Genomic DNA, 24,680 nt, shown 5'->3' with positions numbered 1-24,680 from the left:
TAGTGTCGTAAGATTATTCAGAAACCAACGAAAGTAGAGACTTTCTGTAACGTCCTTTGGAAACTTTACGCTATAGTATAACAGCTTTAGTGCCTTTTGATAATAACGTCTATATTGAAGGGTAACTCACTAATCTATGTTATATAGGGAACCGAATCAAGCATTCTCTCTGCTTACTAGCTCACGGCTGATGGATAGGGGTCCCTAACATGTTTGTCATTATGCTTATAAATAAAACGAGTTAATTTCTAGCGCAGCTTAAAAAATACTCTATATATATATATATGCCTGCACACGCATGTCTAGGCATTGGCTAGTAAGCATCCTATTACAAGCCCCCAAAATGTGAAACCAAAACAGACTGAAACTTTTCCTGCGACGGGTAAATAGAAGGAAATAGAGTTGCTGCTGGTTGTTACCCCTTATTTGACGCTTCGTAATCATAACGACGGAAAGATGGATTCTACACCACTTACATATAATACAGAGTTAGAAGTAGTATCTTTCGTCCCACGATGTCTTCTTGGCGGAATTTCAACAGCTTGGCAACTAGAGCACCTTTGAAATTCGCACAAAGAAACCTGGGAACCCAGATAGGTTGGTTGAAAGGAAACTTGTTACCGCAAAAAAGGATGTCCTTCATAAATGAGGCCGCATCGATAAGAATTAGCAGGTCGCTTGTGAGAATATCGCCCCTTTAATCTGACCCCTGCCTGCTTTAAAAGCGTCCTGGTTAGAGATGCAGAGCGAGAGAGTGATCACGATCGGACTGTTTTTCAGAATGAGGGACTTTCAAAAAAAAGGAAACCCAGAAAGAATCAAACGTAAAAAAAAGGGGGTAACGAAAGAACACACCCACAAAATCATTAATGAGAGGAAAAAAGCCTACGTAACTTTCAGTCTTGAAACTTTCTGAACACACGAAACACTGGTGGCAGGCGGGCAGTTTACTGACTGGATAGGTTAGGAAAAAGGTTCAACAGGTCTCGTCAAGGACTAAAATACCTGATAGCAGATGATTTTTGCAAAACAGCAGCAGCAGAACGGTGCTACAGGAGTGAACCGCTGAGTTATTGCTGTTGGTGTATCTGCTTGACTGCAGACGTCTTCTCTTTCGTCGTAATGATAATGAGGACCTGGACTGACGACAGGTAAAATTGAGAATGATAAACGACAAAGGCGACATATCAGTGGAAGCGCGGTAGCTTCACGACAGGGTGGGGGGGGGGGGGGGCAAGGCGGCGTTCGACTGTCTCCGCTGCCTCCCCTGTTTCTGCCACCAACTTTGCGCAGTCATTTTTGCCATTTTCCTTTGGCCCCTTTGTTGTCGGCAACTTCTATCCAGATCGACATTTGCCGAATGCTATCGAATATGGCGCTGCTTTAGCTCATAATAACAGCTTATAGCGCACGATCGCGAATTGTTTTTGAGCCTGTCTTTAAGGTATATGCTGTACGTCAAAACTAATCATCAACAATCGATTCAGTCCATATTCGACGTAGACATTTGCAAAGGTACACACAGAATGTGGGTTATAGTCAGTGAGCTGTGCAAGGCCTTAGACAACCTATTGGTTCCCTCAGATCGAAAAATCACTAAATTCTTATACCGATTCCTAGTACCTCACACGTAAACGGCTTAGTACGATTCGAGGACTGTATATAATTCACTATCCGATGTTTAACTAAATCGCTTACTAAGCGCACGTTTATTTTTTCTTTATCATCACCAATGGAGTCACATATCGCTCACTGTCACTTCATTCGTTCGTATTGGACAACATATAATACTACGCTTCCTCCAGATTGTTGCGGAATCTGCGAGTCTGAGTGAAAACTTATTTTAAACGCACCGGAACATCCCGCGTCTCGATAGTCCCAAGTGGACCGAGTACTACGTCATTACTCAATGAATAACTTTTGTTTGTATGCTCTCTGGAACCGGTAATCATTATTGATAATGAGGGAAGTTGCATACGGTTTGTTTGGCAAGTCTTCAGTCACGATTATTACCTTCAGATTTCATCGTAACAAATAAGCCCTTTCAGTAAATAGCCGTGAATGCCTCGAACTAAACCTCATCAGTTACTAAAATGAAAAGAAAATCAGAGAGTTGTTTCTTGTTTTAACGATGAGTGTTATTGTTGACAACGATTCATAGAACGGCACAGAAAACCATAACATTTTCCAACAAAGTTCTTATATTTTTAGCAGGTAATATTAGCCGAATAGAAATGACGCTAAATTGTAGTTGACCGCCCTGGGTTTAATATGCTTCGCTATGCTGCATAAGAGCCATGAACTTTATTCTCCACTAACATATGAGCAGTGTTTGCTAATAAACAATAATAATCTTCTTTCTACCAAAATAAGCATAAAAATGCGTCACCACAACAACAATAATAGCGCAGATCTAGTAGTTCGAAGATAGACAATTAAAAATTCAAATATTCAACATTTGGACATTCCGGCCCGTGCCGTTCGGTTGGCGTTAAAAGGTTGACTGGATATTGGACTTCTGATTGAACAGGTCTACCTATCCAGGCGCGACTGACAATAATATTACTCCACGGGTCCACCCACCCCCCGTCCCGTCTCCAGAATGAGAGATTTAAGGACAACTCGTCGCCTGGGATAAATCTATCTTTGGGTTTTGGCTAAATGAGTTCACGATGTCGCTCCTCTCGGTAACTCCGCGAAGCCATTACTGTTCCCGGCGCAGTTTTTCTGCCACTAGGCGCAGATGTCTTTTCGAACTTAGTTGCTGCTGGTAGCGGCACCTGTTGTTTGTCATGTTAGTAATTTCTTACAGCTGTTGTTTATATTTGGCTACATTTTTTCCGTCGTTTTTATTTGCTTTACTATTATACCAGTTAAAACGAACTTGCTGCATATGCTGTCTCTACGGATTCTTTGAGGTTTAATTTATATTGGGAAATAAAAAAAAAATGCATGTCTATTATTTTAAATTGCGCACTCCATTCTGTGGTCTAAATATGACAAGGCTCTTGACATTATAGCAGCAACTAATTATAGTTACTAACTAACTTTTGCATATGTCTGTTAACTTCCTATGCATAGGGTGCGGCGGGCGAACTCCGGTGAAACGTTCCGATTCTCGGAACGACAGAGTCCCGACAGTCCGCACCGATTTGTCTTCCACAAGGATACGTTTGCGACTGCCTATCTACTTCGTAAGAATAGCGACGGCCGAAGATCGGCATCTCCACCGAGAACGCCGGTTTACGAAGACGTTGAAAACAAAAGCAGAAGTAACAGCGCCAATATTTGCATTATGGCAGATCACTCTCAACAACAGGGTGGTCACCCGACTAGCAATATCTACGGGTTGCCCGATGAGGGCCACAGTCTGGGGATGTTCAGCAGTCAGGGAAGCTTAAATGCTGGTATATCAAGTCCATCGCCGCCAAGTTGCTCGCCGAGTCCCTCTCCACGGCCCCAAAGCCCTCAGCAGCAACTTGGTAAAATACTAGGACCGGGTCAAAGCTATGTGCGAGTGCACCCCACTGTGAGGTTAGAACTCGAGGATAAACCGGGAAACAAGGAGGTGAGTTGTTATATACATTCATACTAATATCATAATTATGATGAGCTATCGTTATATGCAAGTAAGGTTATGTGAGACATAAGGTTAATAAACACCTGAGCGTAAAGCAACGGACTGAGCTTGAATGAGCTCCGATGTGTCGCAACTTGAGGTACGTTGGCATCGATACTAAGCTGTCTGTATTCATATTACGTAGAGACATTATTAAGCGAGGCAACATTCAAAGCATTCGTTCACACGTTAAAGCGCAAGATGACCAAGTTCAACTGAGACAAGTTTATGAGCTTTCAGCTAGAAGATGTCTCTGTCCCTTCTGTGTTACGCTGGTTTGAGGAAGGGACATTGGTCTCTTGGCTTGTTGTTGAACTGCTATTCCAAATGTGAAACACTCTAAAACCTTCTAGTCCATTGGAGGTAATTTGGACGAAAACGGCTGAAATAGCTTTTTCGAGCAAAAAAAACCTACAACCTACGAACACAAATATATTTGCTTTCCATGACCGGAACGGGTCGCTCATTGCACTGACACATGAAGGAGCCGCTTACCTCTACCATATAGACCTACAGATTCGTCCTTCTGTAGAAAAGTGACTAGATCGCTGATTTTCTTGGCAAGATGACAGAGACATCTTGTTGACGAATCGGTGTCACTATATTGGAGTTTGACTAAAATGACAAACTAGGGCCTTTGTCACCAATTTATGGGCGACCAGAATATCGTTTACCTGATTTGTTCTCTCGTGATAATATTTCTGTCTCAAGGAAAAGATTGACATTAGTTGACTTTTGGCAAACCGTTGAATAAACGGATTCATACTGTCGGGTGGCGATGATAGGCTGTCGGCTTTCTAAATACAACCTAACGAAGGTGGCAATTGGTCCGCATAGGTACGGAAACTACATTAAGCTGAAATTCCCAAATCAACTAGTTGGTGTGTTAAAATATCTCTGAAAACTTTGTATAGCTCTTCCAATGATATTATGATTTTAAGAGTCTTTTTTTTGCCACCAAGCTAAGCGACATCTGTAACGAAGTGCTTAAGAATCATTTAAACTACAGACCTTCGTCGTTACATGTAGTATATATAAAAAAAAGCATTTAATAGTAATATATATTAAGCATTATGTTTCATATTACTAGAACTTGAGTGCAAAGGCATTGTCAAAATTGCTTCAAGGAAACAATGGTAAAAACTGTAGAAATATAGGCTCACCGACGCAGCGGATTCAGCCTAGGTCTAATGTGGTCGTACCAGTTCCCCCAATCAAGACAATAGTGGTGTACTAGAGTGTTTTTGTGAAATCTGGCGTCAAGTCAAAGACGACAACCTTTCACGTTTTCTTAGATAAATATTATATAAATATAATCTTCTGTAAGACGCTTGCTTGCCATAGTAACAGTATTTATTATTAAGCTAAGGTTCGAGCTGAACGCTTGTGGTGAGGTGTTCACCATTATATGACACGAAAGACACCACAGCGCGATATATGAATGCCGTTTTGCCTAGCACCAATTTCGGTCATTGGAATACATTCAGGGGGAACATATGAGCTGACCTTCTGGCGCTCACAGAACGCCCTTTAAGTTGAACTCAAGAGAAGTAGCAACAGAAGTAGCGACAGATGGTACATGTGTTCATTTGGCCCAATAGCATCGCTGCACGTACGTGTATGCCGCCGAATGGTTCTGCTTAAGAAGCTACAAGTCTTCCAGTTATTTGGAAGACAATTCGATGAAGAGCGATAGAAAAATGCAAGCAAACCTCTTTGACAGATTGTATCGCAAATCGTTTCTCTAGTTATAGTGAGGTGACTCGCATGATGACAATTCTTTTACCTGTGCCGCTAAAGTGATACTATTATTATAATTATATTATCAATTAGATATAATGCTAATGAGGCTATTAGATATAATGCAAAATGAAGATATTCAATCAAGAACGCGTGTGCTATCAAACCATTGAAGAGTATCTTGATCAAGTGACATGAATACGCCTTCAAATGACAAAAGTAGAAGCAAAGGTACTTTATCTTTTTCTTTTTTAACCTCTACCGTTTCTATCTGATAGGGCACCCGCTTAAGAGCAGTCGATCATCAATAGCTTATTGTCAGTGCGTGGTACTTAATTGATTTCTAGCAGTTATACAATTGTTATAACAAGTTCAAACTATCATATACCCCGGGTGTAGTCTCCAATCCCACCACCAGCTAACGAAGCATTCCGATACATCTTCACTGTTGCCTCTTAGTTTTAAACAGCGAATACGTGCATGCATCGCTTAGGATACGACATTTTTTGCACTCGCTTTCCTCTATAGTATCACTTTTTTACTCGTAAAAGAGTAAAGATATTGATGCCGCGGTTGATACTACCATGTTGCAAACAGCAGGAACTTAAACATGCGATTAGTGCCTGTTGCAGTCGGAAAGGGCCAAATGGTCAGATGTCCTAAAATAGAATCTATCAGACGAAACAGAGAAAGAGAGGATACGTCGTAGATGCTGTGGTCAACAGCGATAACGTTGTGGTCTATTTTTGGCGTCATTGATTACGACCATAATCTTGATTCAGGTAATGCCATCTAGATAGAAAATTCGTTATTTCAACATAATCAAGCTTCACACCCAATGTTGTTGCCGGTGCTACACGTTGGCAGTTGACAACCCGTGGCCGGGTGGCACGACAGCCAGGTGTCTGCCGCCATCATCAGCTGTTCCAATAAAAGGGAAATCATGGGGGGAGGAACAGGCCATATATCGTTACGGTGAACGGCCGCTTGCGTCAAACATTGATTTGCGAAAGGCCTACCGACTTAAAGTGTATATACGCCGATCTTAACTGTACATATACACTTACTGTAGATGCTATTTGGTATTGCGCTAACCTGATGGGCGAGTGAGGCTTTTCAAGCCTGCAAAAAGCTACTCTAAAAATTAGTTCGACACACCTTATGTGACCATCAACTTATGATTAAAGGCAGTTAGACTCTTAAGTTGTAAAATGTTCGTTAGTTAGTAAAGTATGCATAAAAATTGACAAGGGAAGTTCTTCTCGAACCGTAATGGCAATATTTCATGCTCCGAAAGCAATTTAACCGTATCTAGCACTAGAAAAACAAAAAAAAAAAATAGAAAACCAGTGAAATTTTATAAAACAAATGTTGCCGTGCAGATTCCTGGTAGTTAAACAAAAAAGAACATATATATATACATATGTATATATATCTTAGTAGCTATTGGAAATCTGTTCTACGTTTGCACTCCTTGTTTAAGACATGTAGGAGTACGCATAAAATGACAGAGCTCAGACTGTGCCTGGGTAGCAATAAGCGAATATAACCAAATGTCAAGGTGATCACGTCGAATATGCATGTACGTACAATGCGATTGGAACGGATTCTTGCGGTTCTTTCCTCGAGAGTACAACTGTATACTTACTTTTTGACTTTAGATATTCTATGCGGAGACGAGAAACCTATTTCGTTTGCCAGCGGCAACGGTACGAAGTCATCTGAGTGATTTGACGTGTCCCACACAGATTTTGCAGAGCCAGATGATAACCTATCGTCTGTCTTTTACGGGGTATTAATCACTAAGTCGAGGCAATTATCGAGTCAATGGCAACTAATAATACCCCATGTATATAGAGCTTGTATATAACGGCTATAAGTAAAGCTGGAGACCCAAAAGATGAAAAAAAAATCCCTCGATTAAGCCGTTATGGTTTTCCAGATGTGTCTTTCTAAAAGTAGTTGTGACTATAAAACCTTTTATATCTACATTCGAATTTAGGTACCGTACGAACTCCGTTATGTCGGACGAATAAGCGGCCGCTGATTTGGCTGGGAGAGGTCTTTGCAAGTGAGATTATCCCAAATGAGTCGTCCAGTTCGATGCATACGTATATAAAATATGTGTATAAAGCGCATTTGAACTGAGCTTCATTTATCCCTAGTCGATTGCTGTATGGATGCTCTTATTACGTTTCACACTATAAATTATGAGTGTACACTTTATTATGCGATAGTCAGTGGAACATTCGAGATAGCAGATTCTGAAGGTGAATTCGTGTGTTATAATACCTCGGTGATCACTTGAGGTACACACATTCGAGGTAATAGCCAATCGTAGCTATTTGCAGTGCTTTGCTTATAGTTACTGTTGAGCCGTAGGCGGCATCTCTGCTGCCTTTTCGAAACGCGTCTTTCATAGACAGTTTCGAGAAGATTGTCACGCTTCTACTTATTACTTTTCATCACTCTCACAAATTATATTGAAATACATATCTTAGAAGGAGGGATGATCATTGTTTGCCACTTTGTTTTAATCGGTTACAACGTTCAGCTTGATGCATCACTGGTGAATTTCAGGTTTTTCCTCTATTCATATATTTTTCCAGAACTGCGGCCCTTTAAAATAATTTCGTTTCACCATTGAACATAGCTTCATTTTTTTTTGTTTACAACAACGCAATATATATATATATATATATATATATATATAGAAGAACGTAGTTATGTGGATTACAATTTGCTAAACGCTACCGTTCAAAACAAACGGCAGTGAAAAAGATCACAATTTATTGACAACTCTTCTATTATGTGCTCTATATGAGCTCGCCGCAGTCAATTCATTTTGAAGAAAATATCAATTGAAAGCATACCTACGTCGTAAGCCAACATAATCTCACAAGACAGCTATATGTACCGTAAGAGACAGGCTGAACGGATGAAATCACTACTGATTTCATGTGAGGAAATGAGTTATTAAAGAAAGCCAAAAGGAAAATGTCTTCTGTCCGAGAAAGGCGAGGAAATACGGTGCTTCAAAATGATTCACCGCCAAGTTAGACAGGTCAATGATTATGATTTGTCTACTGTAAATTTGTATGAAGTTCTTTCGTGTTAAACGGCTCAAGTACTGGCACATTCGCGAGCCGCGTCTTGTTCGAGCAGGGAAAAGGAACAGTAGCAGACGGCGCACCATTTCCCAGAGCCAACTATGTATGATTCTAGTATAAGTATTTATCCATAGTTGCGGTCATCATCTACAATGTGATGCATATGTCCACAATATTGTTATATCTCAACAACAACAACAACAACAGTATGTGGTACCATAAATCCGAAAATACGATGCTATGGTTTATCGTTACGCATACGCATTGCGGTTCAGCTAAGTCGTACTTTAACTATGTCTTTGCGAAAGTAGTAAAAAGGCCATCCGACTTTACTTTGGTCTATATAGCAATCATGCAATATAAGTTAACACAAACATTTTTATAGAACGTATTTTGCCTCTAATTTGCGCTTAAATATGTAGCTTTCGGAGAAGCAAAACCGCGACTTATAAACAAGTCCGTTATATTTCTTTATCGTGTAAACAAATCTCGAAAAATGTACCTGGCTGTCCTATATAGTCTTAGGTGGAATTGGACCTACGAATTGGCCCAAAGGAACGATCCAGTAACGCAACTTATACTGAAGTTCTAAAATGTGTGCATGTTTAAAATTTTGAAAGGACACAGATAGTTTCGGTTAACGGATAACTAAGGAATGTCGTTTGCTTTAAGAGCTGCTTCCCCCGGTGGCACTTTCAATTAAAAACGGCGACAAACTACAACTTTGAGAAGAGGCCGTTCAAACTACTTGTCGGTTGTCGGGCTGTGCTACCTGGAGGGCTCTCGGGGTGTGCACATACCAGAAGAGACGACGCTATTGAGCTCCGACGACTTGCATATCAACAACTCAGAGCTTGGCACTAACAGACCAAAACCTGTTTTAGAAAGTCAGCGCCGCGGGGGTGCCAAAAGCGCCCGCGGGTGCTGTTACGGGTTTAGCGGCCGACATCGAAGCTCTCGATAAGCGAAGTAAATGTAACTGTGTTACCTTTCATGATCGTACACCGACTGTCTTCCCATAATCACGCGCCAAAGCCGGCTAACGCAACAAATGTACGGCCCTATCCTGGGACACGTGCTTCGCTAGAAACATACATAATATTGTTGTTTCCATATAGGAACAATATGATGAATGTCTGATGCTGATTCACTCGTGGATGGTTCCGTTTGCTCTATTTGAAGAAATAACTGTTTACTACACATTAGGTCAACACGGCTTTTTTTTTAAATTAGTCTTTCTCCACGTTGCACAAGGGGCGACCCTGCCAGATTCGTTTTTTTGTAACTTCATTTACTCGGTAACTTTTTGCCGTTGAAATATAACACTTGAGGAAAAATGCTTTGTCTGAAAAAAAAACTTTGAATAAGCTAATTGCATTCAAAGGTTCTCTTTGTTATGTAGTAGAAGAAAGCAAAAACCTTAAAACACCGGTATATATAAAAGCGATTAAAAAATCGCCATGGGTGCATTATATATTATATACATTATAATTAAAACTTCTGTGAAAGCTTTTGGGGAATCATAACGTAATAGGGTTTTGCTAATTTCTGTGCAGCAGATAATCAGCACTTTTATGCTATATATGTAGCAGGACACATATTCTTAAATGGAGCATATGTTTATCGTACAGAACTATTACGGAATTAGACTGTCGGTTCTAGAGCCTTTGGAACTTGTGACTAATCGTTTTCACTATTATAATAATAATATTACCACTTAATTAACTTCCTAGAAATAGGTCGGTATAATGTTGCAGTAAACAACGAAATATGTAAACTATATAACGGTTATATGGAGAATATACAGGAAGACCGATGAATAATTTCGATTACTTAGCTTTTTCTTCTATATATTTGACTATTATTAACCAAATGACCTGAATAGATCTTCTTCATGGTGGCAAATAGGATAGGGTTTCATTAAATTTGCCCACAGAGAGTAAAAGATCACCTGCCCCTTGGCCTGCGAAAACGAATCCTGCTGATATGGGGTTCCGGTTAAGGGATACGCGCCTGAGACACTCGAGAAAGCCATAAACGTTATAAGTGCATATAGCAGTCACTATAAAGTGAAATAGCGATATCGTTATCGTTCAACACAGCTGTTCATCTAAATAATCGTATTTATCAAGACGATGGAAGCAACAACGCAGAAATTCTGGAAAATAGACTTTTTGTGGTTAAATCATGGTTCCATAAAGATTTTGTTAGAGCGGCATAGAGTAACCCACTGTATCAGTGAAAATCGGTAATATCATGAAAAACCTGTGTTATAGAGCGCAGCGGCCAATTGTAAAATAAACGTTTATTAAATATGTCCCACCTGAAGCGGCGATGTACGACGGAATGGCAAAATGGAAACGGTCTTTAATAGGGGTCACAATCCCGAAAAGTACGGTCTGCAAGGCTAACATCTCAAGCGCAAAAAGTCAGAAATTTATCTTGCTATGACAATTGACATACGCAGAAGGAAGCTCCCTTTTTGATTTCCTGAATATGGTTGCTTCTGCCGTAAAAGAAAGTCATCACGTGATATGCGTGAATTTCAAGAGTAGATTTTAGACGGTGAAAGCTTGCCCCTATGTATGCCCTCGCTTATGATTGGTCTCTGGCCGGTAAGCAAGATTTCTCGTTTGTTTCTTTAGCATTTTGTGCATACTAATAATTTTAAATTAAGCTATAAAAAACGCCAAAGACCATGTCATTTTCTTAATAGCCTAGCTTGAAGATGATTAAAGAGATATTGACCTGCAAGTGTGATGTGTACTACATGTAAAATTTTCTGCTCAACTATACATGGACTCAAAGCAATCCAACTAGATAAAATTGAAGTTTTAGTTCCGTTAAGTATCGCAAAGGTGCTAACTTTCATGCCGTTGAATATCTGGCGTTTTTAGTTTAAGATGTCCATTTTCTCATATGATGGTGTACAAAGCTCAATTGTATTCCTGCTTTTCTATGCATCCGTAACACGAGAATCCGCTAATATTAAAAAACACTTTTACTTACTAAGAAACATGTAACAAAAATGAATATAAGTATGACATATGTTACTATAGAATTGAGCTAGTTAAGAACGCCGATTTGAAACGGCTAAAACGAGTCTTAAGAGTTAAAAGGAAAATTTTCATAATATTTACTAATTATTCAGTCCCTGAAAATATTGCTCACTCTGAAAGGATTAATCACTTGTTCAAGCAATAAGTGCTTTGAGTAATCAATGGACACAATTGGTTGTAAGTGACCACCTGCCAGCCAGCTTGGCTTTTATTGTAAGCTTTCATCTGTGCGCAACAATATATTGTATCTAAATATGAACGTAAGGGCATACTAAAAGAATCGTTTTCCTACCTCGGTCGATTTCTCTGCCCTCTGTAGTTCAAATTCGGATCCTCACTGTCTGAGCCTTCTACCCGTTCTGTCTAGCCAGTTTGGAATAGATACTGTTATATATGTAAACAAGTTTCATTTTTTTATAATTACATTTTAAAAAATTCCTTGAAGAAAGTAGATGCATATTTCGAAACATGTTTCACACTAATGTCATCTATTATGGCTACGCAGATATAGGCTGTTGCCTATAACTGCTATTTTTCTAGATATAGGCACTATTGACAAAGATTTTGTAGAAGACAGATAAGTAAAAAAACCTCAGGAATGCATATCCTGGAAAATTTCAGGAAAGATAACATGTAGATAGAAAGATTATATATAGAGAACCCTTCACACACAACATGCAGCTACCGTCGCCAGACGATGTTCTACATTATGCGAGATACTAGCGTAGTCTGGTATTGAAAGACAATATATATGTTTGTATGAGAACATATAATAGCCTAAGCATAAATTACTTAGATATAATGTAGTGAAAAATATGGAATAGTATAGAAGAGCTTTGTCCTGAATTGAAATTAAGACGGATCGCTGCAAAAACACATAGTTAGCAACCATCTGAATGTACATCATTTATAGTAGAGCGTAACAGCCGAGTTACTTATGATTGTGCGAGTCTAGTAAATCACAGGAGTCATTGTTTCGACTGAAAACCCATAAAATAACGTTTTTTTTTTCACGTTCCTGTCTCAGTAAGAAACTTTTGTCAAACACCTAAAGTTCAATAAGTCTTCAGAAAGGTAACACTACAGTTTGGTTCCACGATAATAAATTACATTTTACCAAAATCCATCTCTACAGCTGCGATACTATAAAATATCTACTGTATACTTCATATTTTATAAATCTATCTATTTGCTAATATAAAATAATGCAATAGGAAATTCGGCTGTTGAAGTGGATTGAAGAAGATTTCTTTTATAAGCCCAAATCAACTGAGGTAATTGCGTGGATTTATGCTTTGAAGCGCATTTCGCATAAATGCTCAGCAAAAAACTCTTTCTTATCGCGTACTTACAGAATATTTCCGAGCGAAGCTTAATGAAACGTGGTCTAATTATGTTCCGTTCAAAATACTGATATGCCTCGATGCGCTTCAAGCTAACCAATTGCTCTGATATCAATTAGCATATATTCGTATAATACTGAGTATCATTGAACATCATCAATGAACAGGATTGATTCTGAGCACCGTTCTGGTCCTGGGACCCGCATAACAAAATAAAATAGTCTTTATGGCGAGTGCCATACATACAGATGTGATAACGACGCTTCTACCGCGCCTAGTTCATTGGCGATAGAGTCCCGTGTTGCTTTTCTAACGCGTGCAGGAACAGCTATTAGAGTGAGTGATCAAGAGGGCGAGCAAGCAGCCGGCCAAAATAGGAAAAACAAGCCACTCATCTAGGCTCAATTTACGGCGCTATAAAGATAGGTATCCATCTGCGAGTGAGTGAGCTATCCACCCCGTCCTGGTAACTCATCTTTCGACCAATGCTGCTCTACTCCTAACTATTGGTAAACTTTAAAACAACTTTCGATTTCGCACAAAAAAAATGAATCGAAAGCACATTGTGTCTTGCTCAGTTACGGCGGATTACGTAGAAAGCTAGGGAAGCTTTACAAACGGTGATAAAGGTCGTCATCTAAAATAGACGGGCGGGTCCGGCCGACCATTCAGTATTATTGCATACATATTATCGTGGCGCGCTCGAGCACATGGCGGCCGCCTATCTGGAAGTAAAAAAAAAACGAAGATGGATGGAAGAGTTGCCAACTGGCTTGGACCAGGCTAAGCTCGGCGAATCACTGCGGATGAATACTGCTGTAAGCTACCCTGCTTTTGTCTACGTTCCGTTCGCTTAAATTGGGAGGTCAAGATACGCCATTGTCAGCCGACACGTACTATGCTGTAAACTGCATGTACAACTGAAATCTGTCCTAACCATCCGTTATCCGCTGAACCTTAAAATTAGATAGACATTCATGAAAGGCATGATGTCTACACTGGTATGTATAGATGCGACGGCCGTGTGCGGATTTAGCCTACGGAGGCCCTGTTGATAACGGCCTGTAAAAGCCTAGTGTAGTTATCAAAGCTACATGTGTAGCATGGTTGGTGATACGGTATAAATAGACATTGTCGATTGGAAAAGTGGAATTAGATAATAAGAAGTCTGAAAACCCACTGTAAATCCGTTTATAGTCAGAAACATTACTAATGTATTCGTAAAAAACGTATATACCTTTATCTGAAATATGTATCGATTGCATTCGGGACAATGCTATATTAATTATAAAAATACAAGCACAGGTTAATCCATATAGCTGACCTTCGTACGTACCGGCGATATGTTTGATCTACCGGTCTGTAAATGCCAAGACCGCACTAAGGCATTGCGCGACAAAAGCAGCCCTGGTAAAGGTCTGCCTGGATCTCTACACTTACCTCTAATACCTATGGACCAAAAGACTAAATAATCCATACATGGAGTCCTTATAACAAGCTTGAACCGTTGTTGCAATCCGACATCCTTGATGACAGAGTACCGACTTTTAGACGCTTTACACCTTCGTAAATTACTGAAGATTGTCGTCTCAGTACCGTGACAATCGTTCGAGGTAAAACCAGAAGGAACTTAAAGGAGGAGCCTAAAGGAAGTCTACCAACTCTTCGACCCAGAATGCTAAGACTAAGACGTCAACTATGCACTGGCAAGCTTGTGCTCTTAAGTCCGCGGCACAGTCGTAAAATTTAGATCGATTTCTTTATGCGGTCGTCACAACTCACGCCCTATCTCCGATGAATTATTGCCTCTATGTTTCGAGATTTACGTCCCGTATCGCCAGTAGACATTCCATCAAGCGGTTGACTTGTAGCACAAAACGAAGTCTGTGTATGTCCTATGGATTATTGCCTAGAAAACCTTCGCCAGCCCTAGGTTGCGCGTCGCTAACAGCGCTATCGTCCAGAACGATTTGTCACTTGAAGAGTTACGTTCGACTTATTGTTCTTGATTGCAGCATAAATTGTGTTCTTTTACCGATAGATAGGCTGATCGCTTGAATTACCCCGGAGTTACGTAACTCACCAAAATGTGTCGTAAGCTAGTTCTAGACAAGCGAATTTGGCTACTACAAGCATCTTTTCTTAGAAGCATTTTTTCGGTTGAAGTGTGTGCGTGTGTTGTACTATACGAATAATAACAGTCGCTGCTGGAACCTGCGTGAGTGTCAGAAACTCGAAGTAGTTTCGGAGGTCGGAAGTTCCAAAAATAAGTACAAGTAGCGTACCACCGAAGTCCGCTACCCCGTTTTCTGCACGTTTGTTCGTTGCTCGATTTGTCAACGTTCCTTAATAGCATTGACGGAGTGACGGGAAACGTACGAACAAAACGGGCAGAAAAGGAGAATAGGCGAAGCTACGCTGAGCCCAGTCTACGTCTGTTCGCACTATGTGTACGTGTCCGGTTGAAGCAGTTTTAACACTCGTTCAAGTTTTTGTGCCCGCCTGTTGTCGTTAGGCGAGACTACGGGTCCTCGCGTCCGCGCGGTATGAGAAACCGTCTTCACTTAACGATCCTTGTTCCATCCGATCCTTCTGAGCTTGCTGAGTTTCAGTCGCCGCGATCGCGTCAGCCACAGACAGATACACAGACCGCGCTCAGTCCCGGTCTGCCGATTGCCACACCGCGGAGCCTACAAACACCATTGTATCAATTTTCACGAAACAATCTCTGGTTTGCGTCGCCTTCGGTGTTTCAGGAAACACTTGAGAATGGTGGTACCTGTTTCGAGTTTGATGCAACCGGGAGCCAACGGAACCTGTCCGTGTCGTCACCAATCGCCAAATCCGTTTCTTTCCATTCGGGCACAAGCCTACCGGAAGAACGAAAAATTTCGTCGGGTAAGTACCGTGCCTAGTGATGAACTCGTTAGGATGATATTGATAGAATGAATAGATATCGTTAGAATGATACAACCTTAATCGCTATGGTCAACCCATTCTTTAAGAATATGATCTTGTTTAGAGATCTGTCACAAGCATCTTGAAAAAAACAGATCTTATAACAATGAGATTTGGCATTCATGAAGGCAAAGCAGTGACTGGGTGAAATCAGAACGCGAACGACCTTACGAAGTCGTGTGCTCAGAGCGAATCTAACGGATTGAAGATTTTTCATATCGTTTTAAGTAAATTTCCTTTTTGGTGATATAATCCTGCTTTGATACTGTACTTCTATGCAAGACGTATATTTTTAATACTATATTGTCCATACAGTTGAGGTAAGTATTAATACCACTGCGTTAATTTGAAGCTTTTGTTCCAGTTTACAGTATAATTCAACAAATTGAAGAGCCACTGTTGTATTATAAAACAAAGGATTTATAAATTATTCGTCTATCGGGTGCGTAATCCGCTCACTCATGTGGTAAGCCGATAACCTTGCACTAGTTGGCTTTTGTGTCGCACCGAAAGACGATCATTGTTTAGAAAAATCTATTTAATTAACTATATAGGTTCGAGACCTTGATCCTCCTCGCGCGTCACTATTCGCTAACCAAAGACCGATTCGTTGTTGTTTTTGCCATGTACATATCTAACAATAACGCGGTTACTATTTCATCGTTTGTGGGTAGCCTACGATTGTCTGCAGTTCATGATGAAGGGCTGCAGCTTGCTAAAGGTGCGGGCCAGCTCACGTCAATACCGACGTTACTTTACATTGGACGAAGACCTCGTCGCCGTTCGTTGGGTTCCATCATCGAAGAAGTCCAATAAGGCCAAACTAGCAATTGCTCACATACGCGAAGTGCGTCTCGGAAAGACAACGGACATTCTTAGGGAGAAAGAGGTGGCAGGTGGGTTATTTAACGTGCAGTTTCTGGGTATAATCTCATGTACATGAATACTCGGTAAATGAACAGCCATGCGCAACAGTATCATCATTTCGTAAGGGGCAATGAAGGTCTTTTTGAGTAAATTTATTAGTAGCGAATCATTCTTTTAGTAAAACGATGCATTGTCTTCTACATGGGCCATTTTGGAACTGGAAATGGTCACATTACAAAAAACCTTATTCGTTATGTTAGGGAAAATTTTAGGAGATCTTGCCTTATTTTTCCCATTCATTTTATTTATACCCATAAAAGAAATGGAAACACGTCTGCCAGATAACCGGGAGTTCGATTTTGTAGAATTTTTTTTACAATACATAAAGCCAAATTGTCTACGCAATACAGCCGACATTGTAGCTGCTCGCCGGTGTAATACGAGTGAGCAATCATTTTGGTTTAGCGTTACTATATTTTTTGCCTTGTCTAATTTTTTACAATCTTAATTCAATTTTTTATTGACCCATTTTAATTTGTCGATGACATTAGGTAACCGTGTGTTTCTAGCATAGCGCCGTGTGTACCTAGAACGTACGTTTACAGCACAAAGTTCCTCATTTTTCACTCTTCCATTTTTAGGGGAATTAAGGCAGTGGTCTGGATTTTAATATTCATTTCGACAATCTACCAACTAGAGCATGGGTGCCACGTTCGCTTTGTTCGCTGTGCACGCGCCTGCGTACTTCACACGTGCTTATCTGCTAGTACCGTAATAAAATAATAGAGACCATAATAAAAGATTCATCCAAAGACAGATTTCTGGACTTGCACGCACGGTGTATGAATGTCGGAGCGTGAGCTAAATTACCCACTAGATGCTGTGATTGCCTAATTTGAATTATTAATGTAAAGGTCCGAGCTGTTATAGTTAGGTTGTGGCATAGGGTGCAACCACAGCAAAACCGGCTGTGTTATTTGAATGCTAATTTCGAAAAAAAACAAGCCACCCCTTCTTATTGATTTTCACGGAAAATCAATAGATCTTTGAGAGTTCCGTATGATTCGACTATTATTATTTACAAGGCAGACATTTGGCTCTAATATTATGAATGCGCTTATTGATTGACAACGTTTTGCATCTACCTAAATGCGTATCTTTAAACTCTTATTCAATTGCAAAAGGCGGACTTATCGACAGTGCAAGAGACTAAGCTTCCAAATATATTTACTTGCTTCATAGATTTGCGTAACTACATGCAGCTTTTCTCATTTTCTAGAATAATAATAATAATAATAGGCACGATACTCACAGATCCCCCCCTCCCCAGAAAAAACGTCAACAGAACCGCGTAGTCTTCAGAAGGATTTATCACATTTAAGGAATGTTTGAAAAATTTTAATAGAATAAAATCACGGCTTCTCCTAGGAGAAAGATCGCCTATGTAACTATTGAAACCCCCGTAAGTAGGAAGAATTGTATTGTAATTTCAACGTTGTTGACTTTAACACATCAAGGTAATCCATTAGCTTAATGCGGTCGCTGTGTATTATAAATTGCCGGTGCTGTGCTTATATATATTTAATTGGTTCTTTCGCCGGTGTAAACAGGATGCTATTCAGAGGATTGTGTTTTTTCGATAATCTACGGGGATGCGTACGAATCGCTCGACCTCGTTGCCTCAACAGCGGATGAGGCCAATTTCTGGGTTACAGGCCTCTCGATGCTGGTAGCCGCCCGCAGGACTGGACAACCTGGAGGAGGACCTGGGCCAGGTGGGGTCGTTCCAGCCAACCTCGATGAACGACAACTAATGCGCGAGAAGTGGTTAGAGGAATGCTTTCGACAGGCTGATACCGATAGGTATGTTGTCTTTAACGTTCTTCCGAAAGGATTTGCGGCTTTCTAAGTTGCCTATTGTCGAAGCTAGTTTATAACAAGTAACGCACCGACAGGCCTGGTACCCCATAAGATTTTACGATGGTCAATCCTCTCGGAAACGTTACACGTACAGTAGAGCAAATAGGATGTCTAATACTTGAACTATACCTTAAGAATGATTAGTTACAAAGCAAAATGTACGCAGAAATGCCATTTATCGCATTCCCTACGCTTCCCATAAATACAGTCTGCTCGCATCTTTCCGAATGATACAACATCCAGATTTTACGTTTAATTTTTGTTAACTTATGCGCTACTTAAATGGATTGTACTTGAGACAGCATACTGTTTTCTTTGAACTTAAATGTAGTTCCACTGGAAAACATTATGTTACTAGCAGTGATTAGCGATCTGTGCTTACTGCTTGAGATCTAGACTAAGTAATATCCTATGAAGGCCTATTACAAGGCCAAGCAAATATGACGCCCCTGCGCTATTACTCAAGGCTCGGCCTAAAAATTTGCGACTCTGATAAACTAGTTGCCTGATGCAGTCTTTTCGATATGTGAACCGAATTTAGTGACAATGACCTGTGATATGTTAAGAGAGGCGTTTCCGTTATCTAAAAGCGGCGGCATCAAGATTATTTGACGTGCGCACCCGCTGTTATCGTTAGATTCATATTTTGTTTGATAGGCTGCCACTAATAACTAGCATCAGACTTTGCCTTGCGTTTAAGTAAACTGAATCCGACCTATCGGTCCAAGTCCTACATTGGATTTCCACCAAAAATAATATTTGTACGGAGAAATAGAGCTCCAGTGTAGCGCATGATTTCCGTAAGCCTTGAATCCTGTGACAAACATATATTTAAAGGGACATATTGATAGGCCTACAGGTAGTGTCATTATACATAGTTATTATAATTATGAATGTAGACTGCGTGCGCGTAATAAAAAATTGGTCAATTTTGCCAAGTGAGACTCCAACTGCTTTTCCCATCAAATACTAACCATAATCTATTCCGAAACCGACAAATGGTTCTTAGTGGATATTCTCTAATATTAGCCGTTCGAAGACTATTGCCCAATTGTGTTTTGTCACATTACCTATGGTAAACATAAAGCAGCCTGTTAGTACCGCATTAGCGGTGCTCATTGGTATCAGTGCTTGAATAATTACTTGAACCTCGTTCAACCTTCGCAGCCCGCTATAAATTGGTTGGTACCACATGGATATGATACTTTCAAGTTGTACAAAGAAACACTGCAGTCTCAAGTTTGCTGCTTGTGTAAGATAACTTGTAGCATACATACTTCAGCCGCCCAAGATTACAACATCTGAACGTGAATACAGTGTGACAAACCTAGTGATGCAGTATACAAATAGAGTGGACGTCACAAGGTTTAGCTGATGTCACCATAGAAAGTTCAAGTATTAGAAGTCTCTGACCAAAAAAACCCAGTGATTCACTCTTACAACGCGGCATACCTACGAAGCCTGTGCCACTAGCGAAAGCTCATTTATATTGTGGTAGCATTATATGAGGAGTATTGGGAAGCGTTTGGACAAGTTTGATGTTGTAGGTTAGGTATTGCCATTATTATCGATCTGCTACTCGGAGCATTTCAGCTAAATAGAAATGACAACCCCTCTACAAATAACACAAGCGGACGGAATCGATCGGCTGCGTCATTGACCATCGCCTCGTGACATTTCTAACCTGGAACATAAGCCATATCCTGATCACTTAGATCAGCTTCCGTTGCATAGGCAGTTCATTTCGTCAGAGAACATAATCGGCAATACGCTGAGCCCCAAATCACATATGGCAAACTTATGGCAAAAGTGGACAATGAGCTCTAGCGGAAGGAGCGGTGCCCTTACGCGAGACGTTAAACGCGCAAGGTTATGGCAATATATAAAACACCATTCCAACAAACGCATCATTCCGATAAAGAGGGTGCCCTCATCAACTTCGTTAAGGTAATGCAGAGCTGAATGTCTCGTCGTCTGCATCCACATGAACCAGAGGTTTTGTCGTACTAAATGACTGCGGAATAATATCTGTTCTTAGGTATATATGCTATCAGGCCTGATTGGTCTGGGAAGATATTCGATGATTTTTCCTCAGTGGGTGCGAATAGTTATCGATAGTCTAGTGCTAAGTTTATCCCAATGAAATGCGCTTTCTTTATTCAGAAGAACCAAGTTTCCATTAATAACTAATGCTAAATGGGGTTTGGATACTGTACAGTGAAGTCGAGAGCTTTCTGGTAGAGCTGAAATTAGATTAAGCCCTGTTCGAAATACACGCTGGCGTATTATTGTTCAGAGACTGTAACGCTTTGTCTGCGTATATCACATAGACATAGCAGCTCTCCTGTCGAAGCGTATAATGGAGGAAATGCATCCCTTGAAAGCTTGACGAAATCTAGCTAAGTTCGGAATCTAAAATGAATCTCGATAGCTTTTCGGCGTCGTGCTAAGCTCGCCATTGGCTGAGGCTGGGCAACTTGACAGAAGTAGAGAAGTGCTTATTCCACTGAGAATGAAGTTCTGGATGTTCCTCTAGTGAAAAGTAAACGGCACCTTCTAGTGCTGCTAGGCCAGGGATAACAGTAAATCCTCCTCAGCCAGTGATAGACCACGCATCATGCCAACTGTGCAGGTCGATCCAACGAAGAGCTCAAATTGTATTACGACAAAAACGTAGCTGCTCTGATCCATTTTTTGATAGTTGTTCTCTTTTGGCCAAATCATTCGAGACCACTTAGCCAAGCCAATGGCCTTGCTTATTGGGCTTAGTGAGCCAACTTGCAAGACTGTCCGTAGGCCTTTTGTCCGTAAGATGACTAGTCCTGGCTGGCTTATGGAGATCGTGTGGATGAAAAGTTGACCATAATACTTCTATGATAATTCGCATAGCAGGCTATTATCCAGTGACTAGCATAGATTAAACCGAGGATCGTATAGATAAGGTGTAAGCATGAAACCATACTGACATTAAGTAGTTTAGGACAAAGATGGCATTTTTTAGTTTGCCTAAATATTTATATTCGTTTTAGGCAAAATAAACCAAAGTACAGCAAATCGTAACATTTGTATATAAAAACTGTAAATGTAATTTATTTTTATTTACATGCCATTGTCTACTTTGTTTAACAAAACACCTAAAAATATCTGATTGTTATTAAGAAAGTGAGTTTGAGAAATGCAATGACGTTACAGACAATGATACCTACTGTTAATATGGTTTTTGTAAGGCTTGCAGTCCTATTCGACGTTAGTCGCAGTGAAATGAAAGCAAGCCGTTTCATCGCAACATCACAGATTCACGGAATGATCTAAATGAGGCCAACTAGGCTGTTTGTTTAAGTGCTCAGAGGAACCGCTGATGAAAACTTAAGTTTCCCTTAGCGAGCATAAGAAACACGCAAAGGAAAATAGCTACGACTCAACTAGCCAACTGAAAGATGTCGTATCTTGTAACATGTTTAGCACTGAAACATTGAGCTCAACCTTTGAAGCAGTCGACATTTGCAATGTCTACAATCTCTCAGTTATATCAACCGTCATTAATCTTCACGGTTTTCTATCTGACTAGGTGCTTTCTCTCTGCACCTGCTTCGTCTCACTGGAAACGCTACACCGCCAGATCGATGAATTTCTAATCCATATTTTCTCTATACCCTTCGTATTAGTGTGGGTGTAGTTCGTTTGAGAGATCTGTTATACAGTGTGTTTGCAGACTCGAAAATTTACAATAGAAAGACAATGAAAAAATTGCTGAAGTCTTCCCAAAGCTGACCAGCTGGAAGATTGAATCGATTTTGCAGAGATCGTCAGAGAAAAGAAAAAGGCAGTGGAAACGAAGTTGTGGCTCTTTGAGTATCTTCGCCACTTTTTTGATCATACAAGTTCGGCTTGAGTCTGTTTAAATCGAGAGATAGCCCTAAATAGAAATTCTTCGGTTACACCACCGTCAATACCTTGTAAAATCTCAGTTTCGTATAAATACTGTAAATGTATTGTTTTAAGCTGTTAAATGGAAAGTTTTTTATCAAGGCAACTTAGATTTCCATAGAAAAACACGTGCCCTGGGGTGCTTGTCAGATGGGAGCCATTCATGCAGAAATCTTGAATTCGATTTTTCTGTAACTTCAGCTTATCAGGAAAATTTGGTAAATCTTGTTTGGAGAATGCTAGTTGATTAAAAGACTACACCATGCACAGGCGCTGATGCTTACTGCCAGACCTGTTTCAGTTTAGTTGTACTACCTAGCGGTGACCTTTGATGATTCACTGTACCCTAGCGGTAAGGTGTCGGCAGCGTTTCATTTAGAATACGTGTGTTTGTACAATTTCGAATATTATCGCCTGGGTACCGACTGCTGCAACGCTTCGCAATCATAATGGGTTTCTTTGTTATTAGGAGTGATCCCCCATATGAAGGACGGCACAGGTCGTGTCTGGGCAACTATTAACTCGGCCGAGCACTTAAACAAAGGTTTATTATAAAATATGTTGTCCACGCGTTTCAAAGATCGGCGCCCAGGTATTAGCGGTACGAAAGCCTTAACACCAAGAGAAGCATATATGGAACGTTCGTGGAACAAACTGACCCAAATCTACGTATGAATTAGAGCTCCAGCTGCAAACCAAATCAGCTGATCTCTTCTTTTTTAAATAGAATACACATAAGTACACACCTCTACTGTAGGACAATATGATTAAACGCGATTAGCAACAAACCAACTATCTGTTGCATTGCATTATCTGCAAAGAACCGCCCTGCTGGCGTCTAACTAATGGCAGTCTGCTGTTTGCAAACGTTCCTTTGCTGTTGCCGTTGTTGTATTAGCAACAGAATCGGATTATGGAAGATATTTCCTATTCTTATTGTATCTTTTCCTCTATTATTTATCTGCCTAATTTCAATGTTGATGTTACGTGCCGTAAGCATATTGTTTACAACAATATGCTAAGTAAATACATGTTTATATATGTCTCGAAATTGCTATTTCCCATTAGAAAAAATTATGTAGCAAAGGATCGTTTTTCCAAAAAATTAGTAAGCCTAGAGTGCTCGTTTCTCAATTTCTTGTTGATAAGCCATTCGCTGCCTCCGATGGTTCAGTCCTCTGTTTACTGTAATCCTTTCGCATTTATACTCTTAGCACTGCGTGCCGCTATGCGTCTAATAGTACACATACATACATATCTATATACATTCGGCCTCGTATCTTTTGTATCCGCGGCAGGTACATATAGCCGTAATACGAACGAGAAGATACAAACGAAGATACAATACAATACCGAAACCTTTTTAGTCTTCTGACGGGGCCGCTGCTCCTTCGCGAGATCGACCTCCTGAACGTTCGAAAGTTTACATGTCGACAATGCACAGGTCGATTGTATTTGTTTGCTATTTTTTTCGTCTTGTTGTTACTATAACGACCGTCGTCTAAAAACCTTATTGATAACATTGTTCGAATAACAAAACAGATGCGTTAGCTCTCCCGTTGTTGTGGTTTTGCTGTCCTGAACTTATCTCTCAGGAGAAATTTGGGCTTATCTCTTACATTTCATCAAAAACATATTGTCTCACTTTATATCATTGCTTCTTTCTTTGGCAAGTATAAACCGGACAGAGAGCTTGTCAGCATGGTAGGTTCTATTCCTAGTTGGCGCTCGGTTATGATGTACATGTAATTCATTCACAGCAGACGCGCTGATGGCGGAAAGCTTAGCCTTGAAGACTTGCAGAGGCAATCATATAGCGGTTATATCGCTGTCGAAATAATATATCGGTGCGATATCATTAGTGTCATGACTGTCGCCATTTTTTCCTCCTGGCGGAACGAACGCACGTAAGGACAGGCGTTCACACATTAGCAAATGAAATTCGCATAGCTAGTATACTAGACTGTGAAGTAAGCGTACGGTCCGTCTGGCTGTCTTCTGTTTACCTTAAAGTAACTACTTAGGGTCAGTCCTGCCTCTACGATAACTCTATGGAACGCTACAGCCTATCGTCACTTCAGTTGAATCAGAAACCAAAAGCGTATAGAATTACGGCTGTTACAGGGAAAACAGCTGT

The 24,680-nt window shown here is 40.3% G+C and overlaps 1 protein-coding gene across 2 annotated transcripts in view; it reads left to right on the top strand.

The window, feature by feature from the left end:
* Positions 1–24,680, top strand: part of LOC111267966 (inactive phospholipase C-like protein 1) — a 121,254-nt gene that overhangs the window by 79,568 nt on the left and 17,006 nt on the right. For both annotated transcript variants that reach the window (XM_022846604.2, XM_086971510.1), the window contains 4 exons: positions 3,082–3,568; positions 15,628–15,769; positions 16,504–16,725; positions 18,307–18,559. In XM_022846604.2, coding sequence (XP_022702339.1) covers positions 3,082–3,568; positions 15,628–15,769; positions 16,504–16,725; positions 18,307–18,559 — 1,104 coding nt within the window. The remainder of the gene's footprint in view (positions 1–3,081; positions 3,569–15,627; positions 15,770–16,503; positions 16,726–18,306; positions 18,560–24,680) is intronic.

Source organism: Varroa jacobsoni, unplaced genomic scaffold (assembly GCF_002532875.2).
Source record: "Varroa jacobsoni isolate VJ856 unplaced genomic scaffold, vjacob_1.0 scaffold_1244, whole genome shotgun sequence".
NCBI lineage: Eukaryota > Metazoa > Arthropoda > Arachnida > Mesostigmata > Varroidae > Varroa > Varroa jacobsoni.
This window is presented reverse-complemented; position numbering and strand designations above follow the sequence as displayed.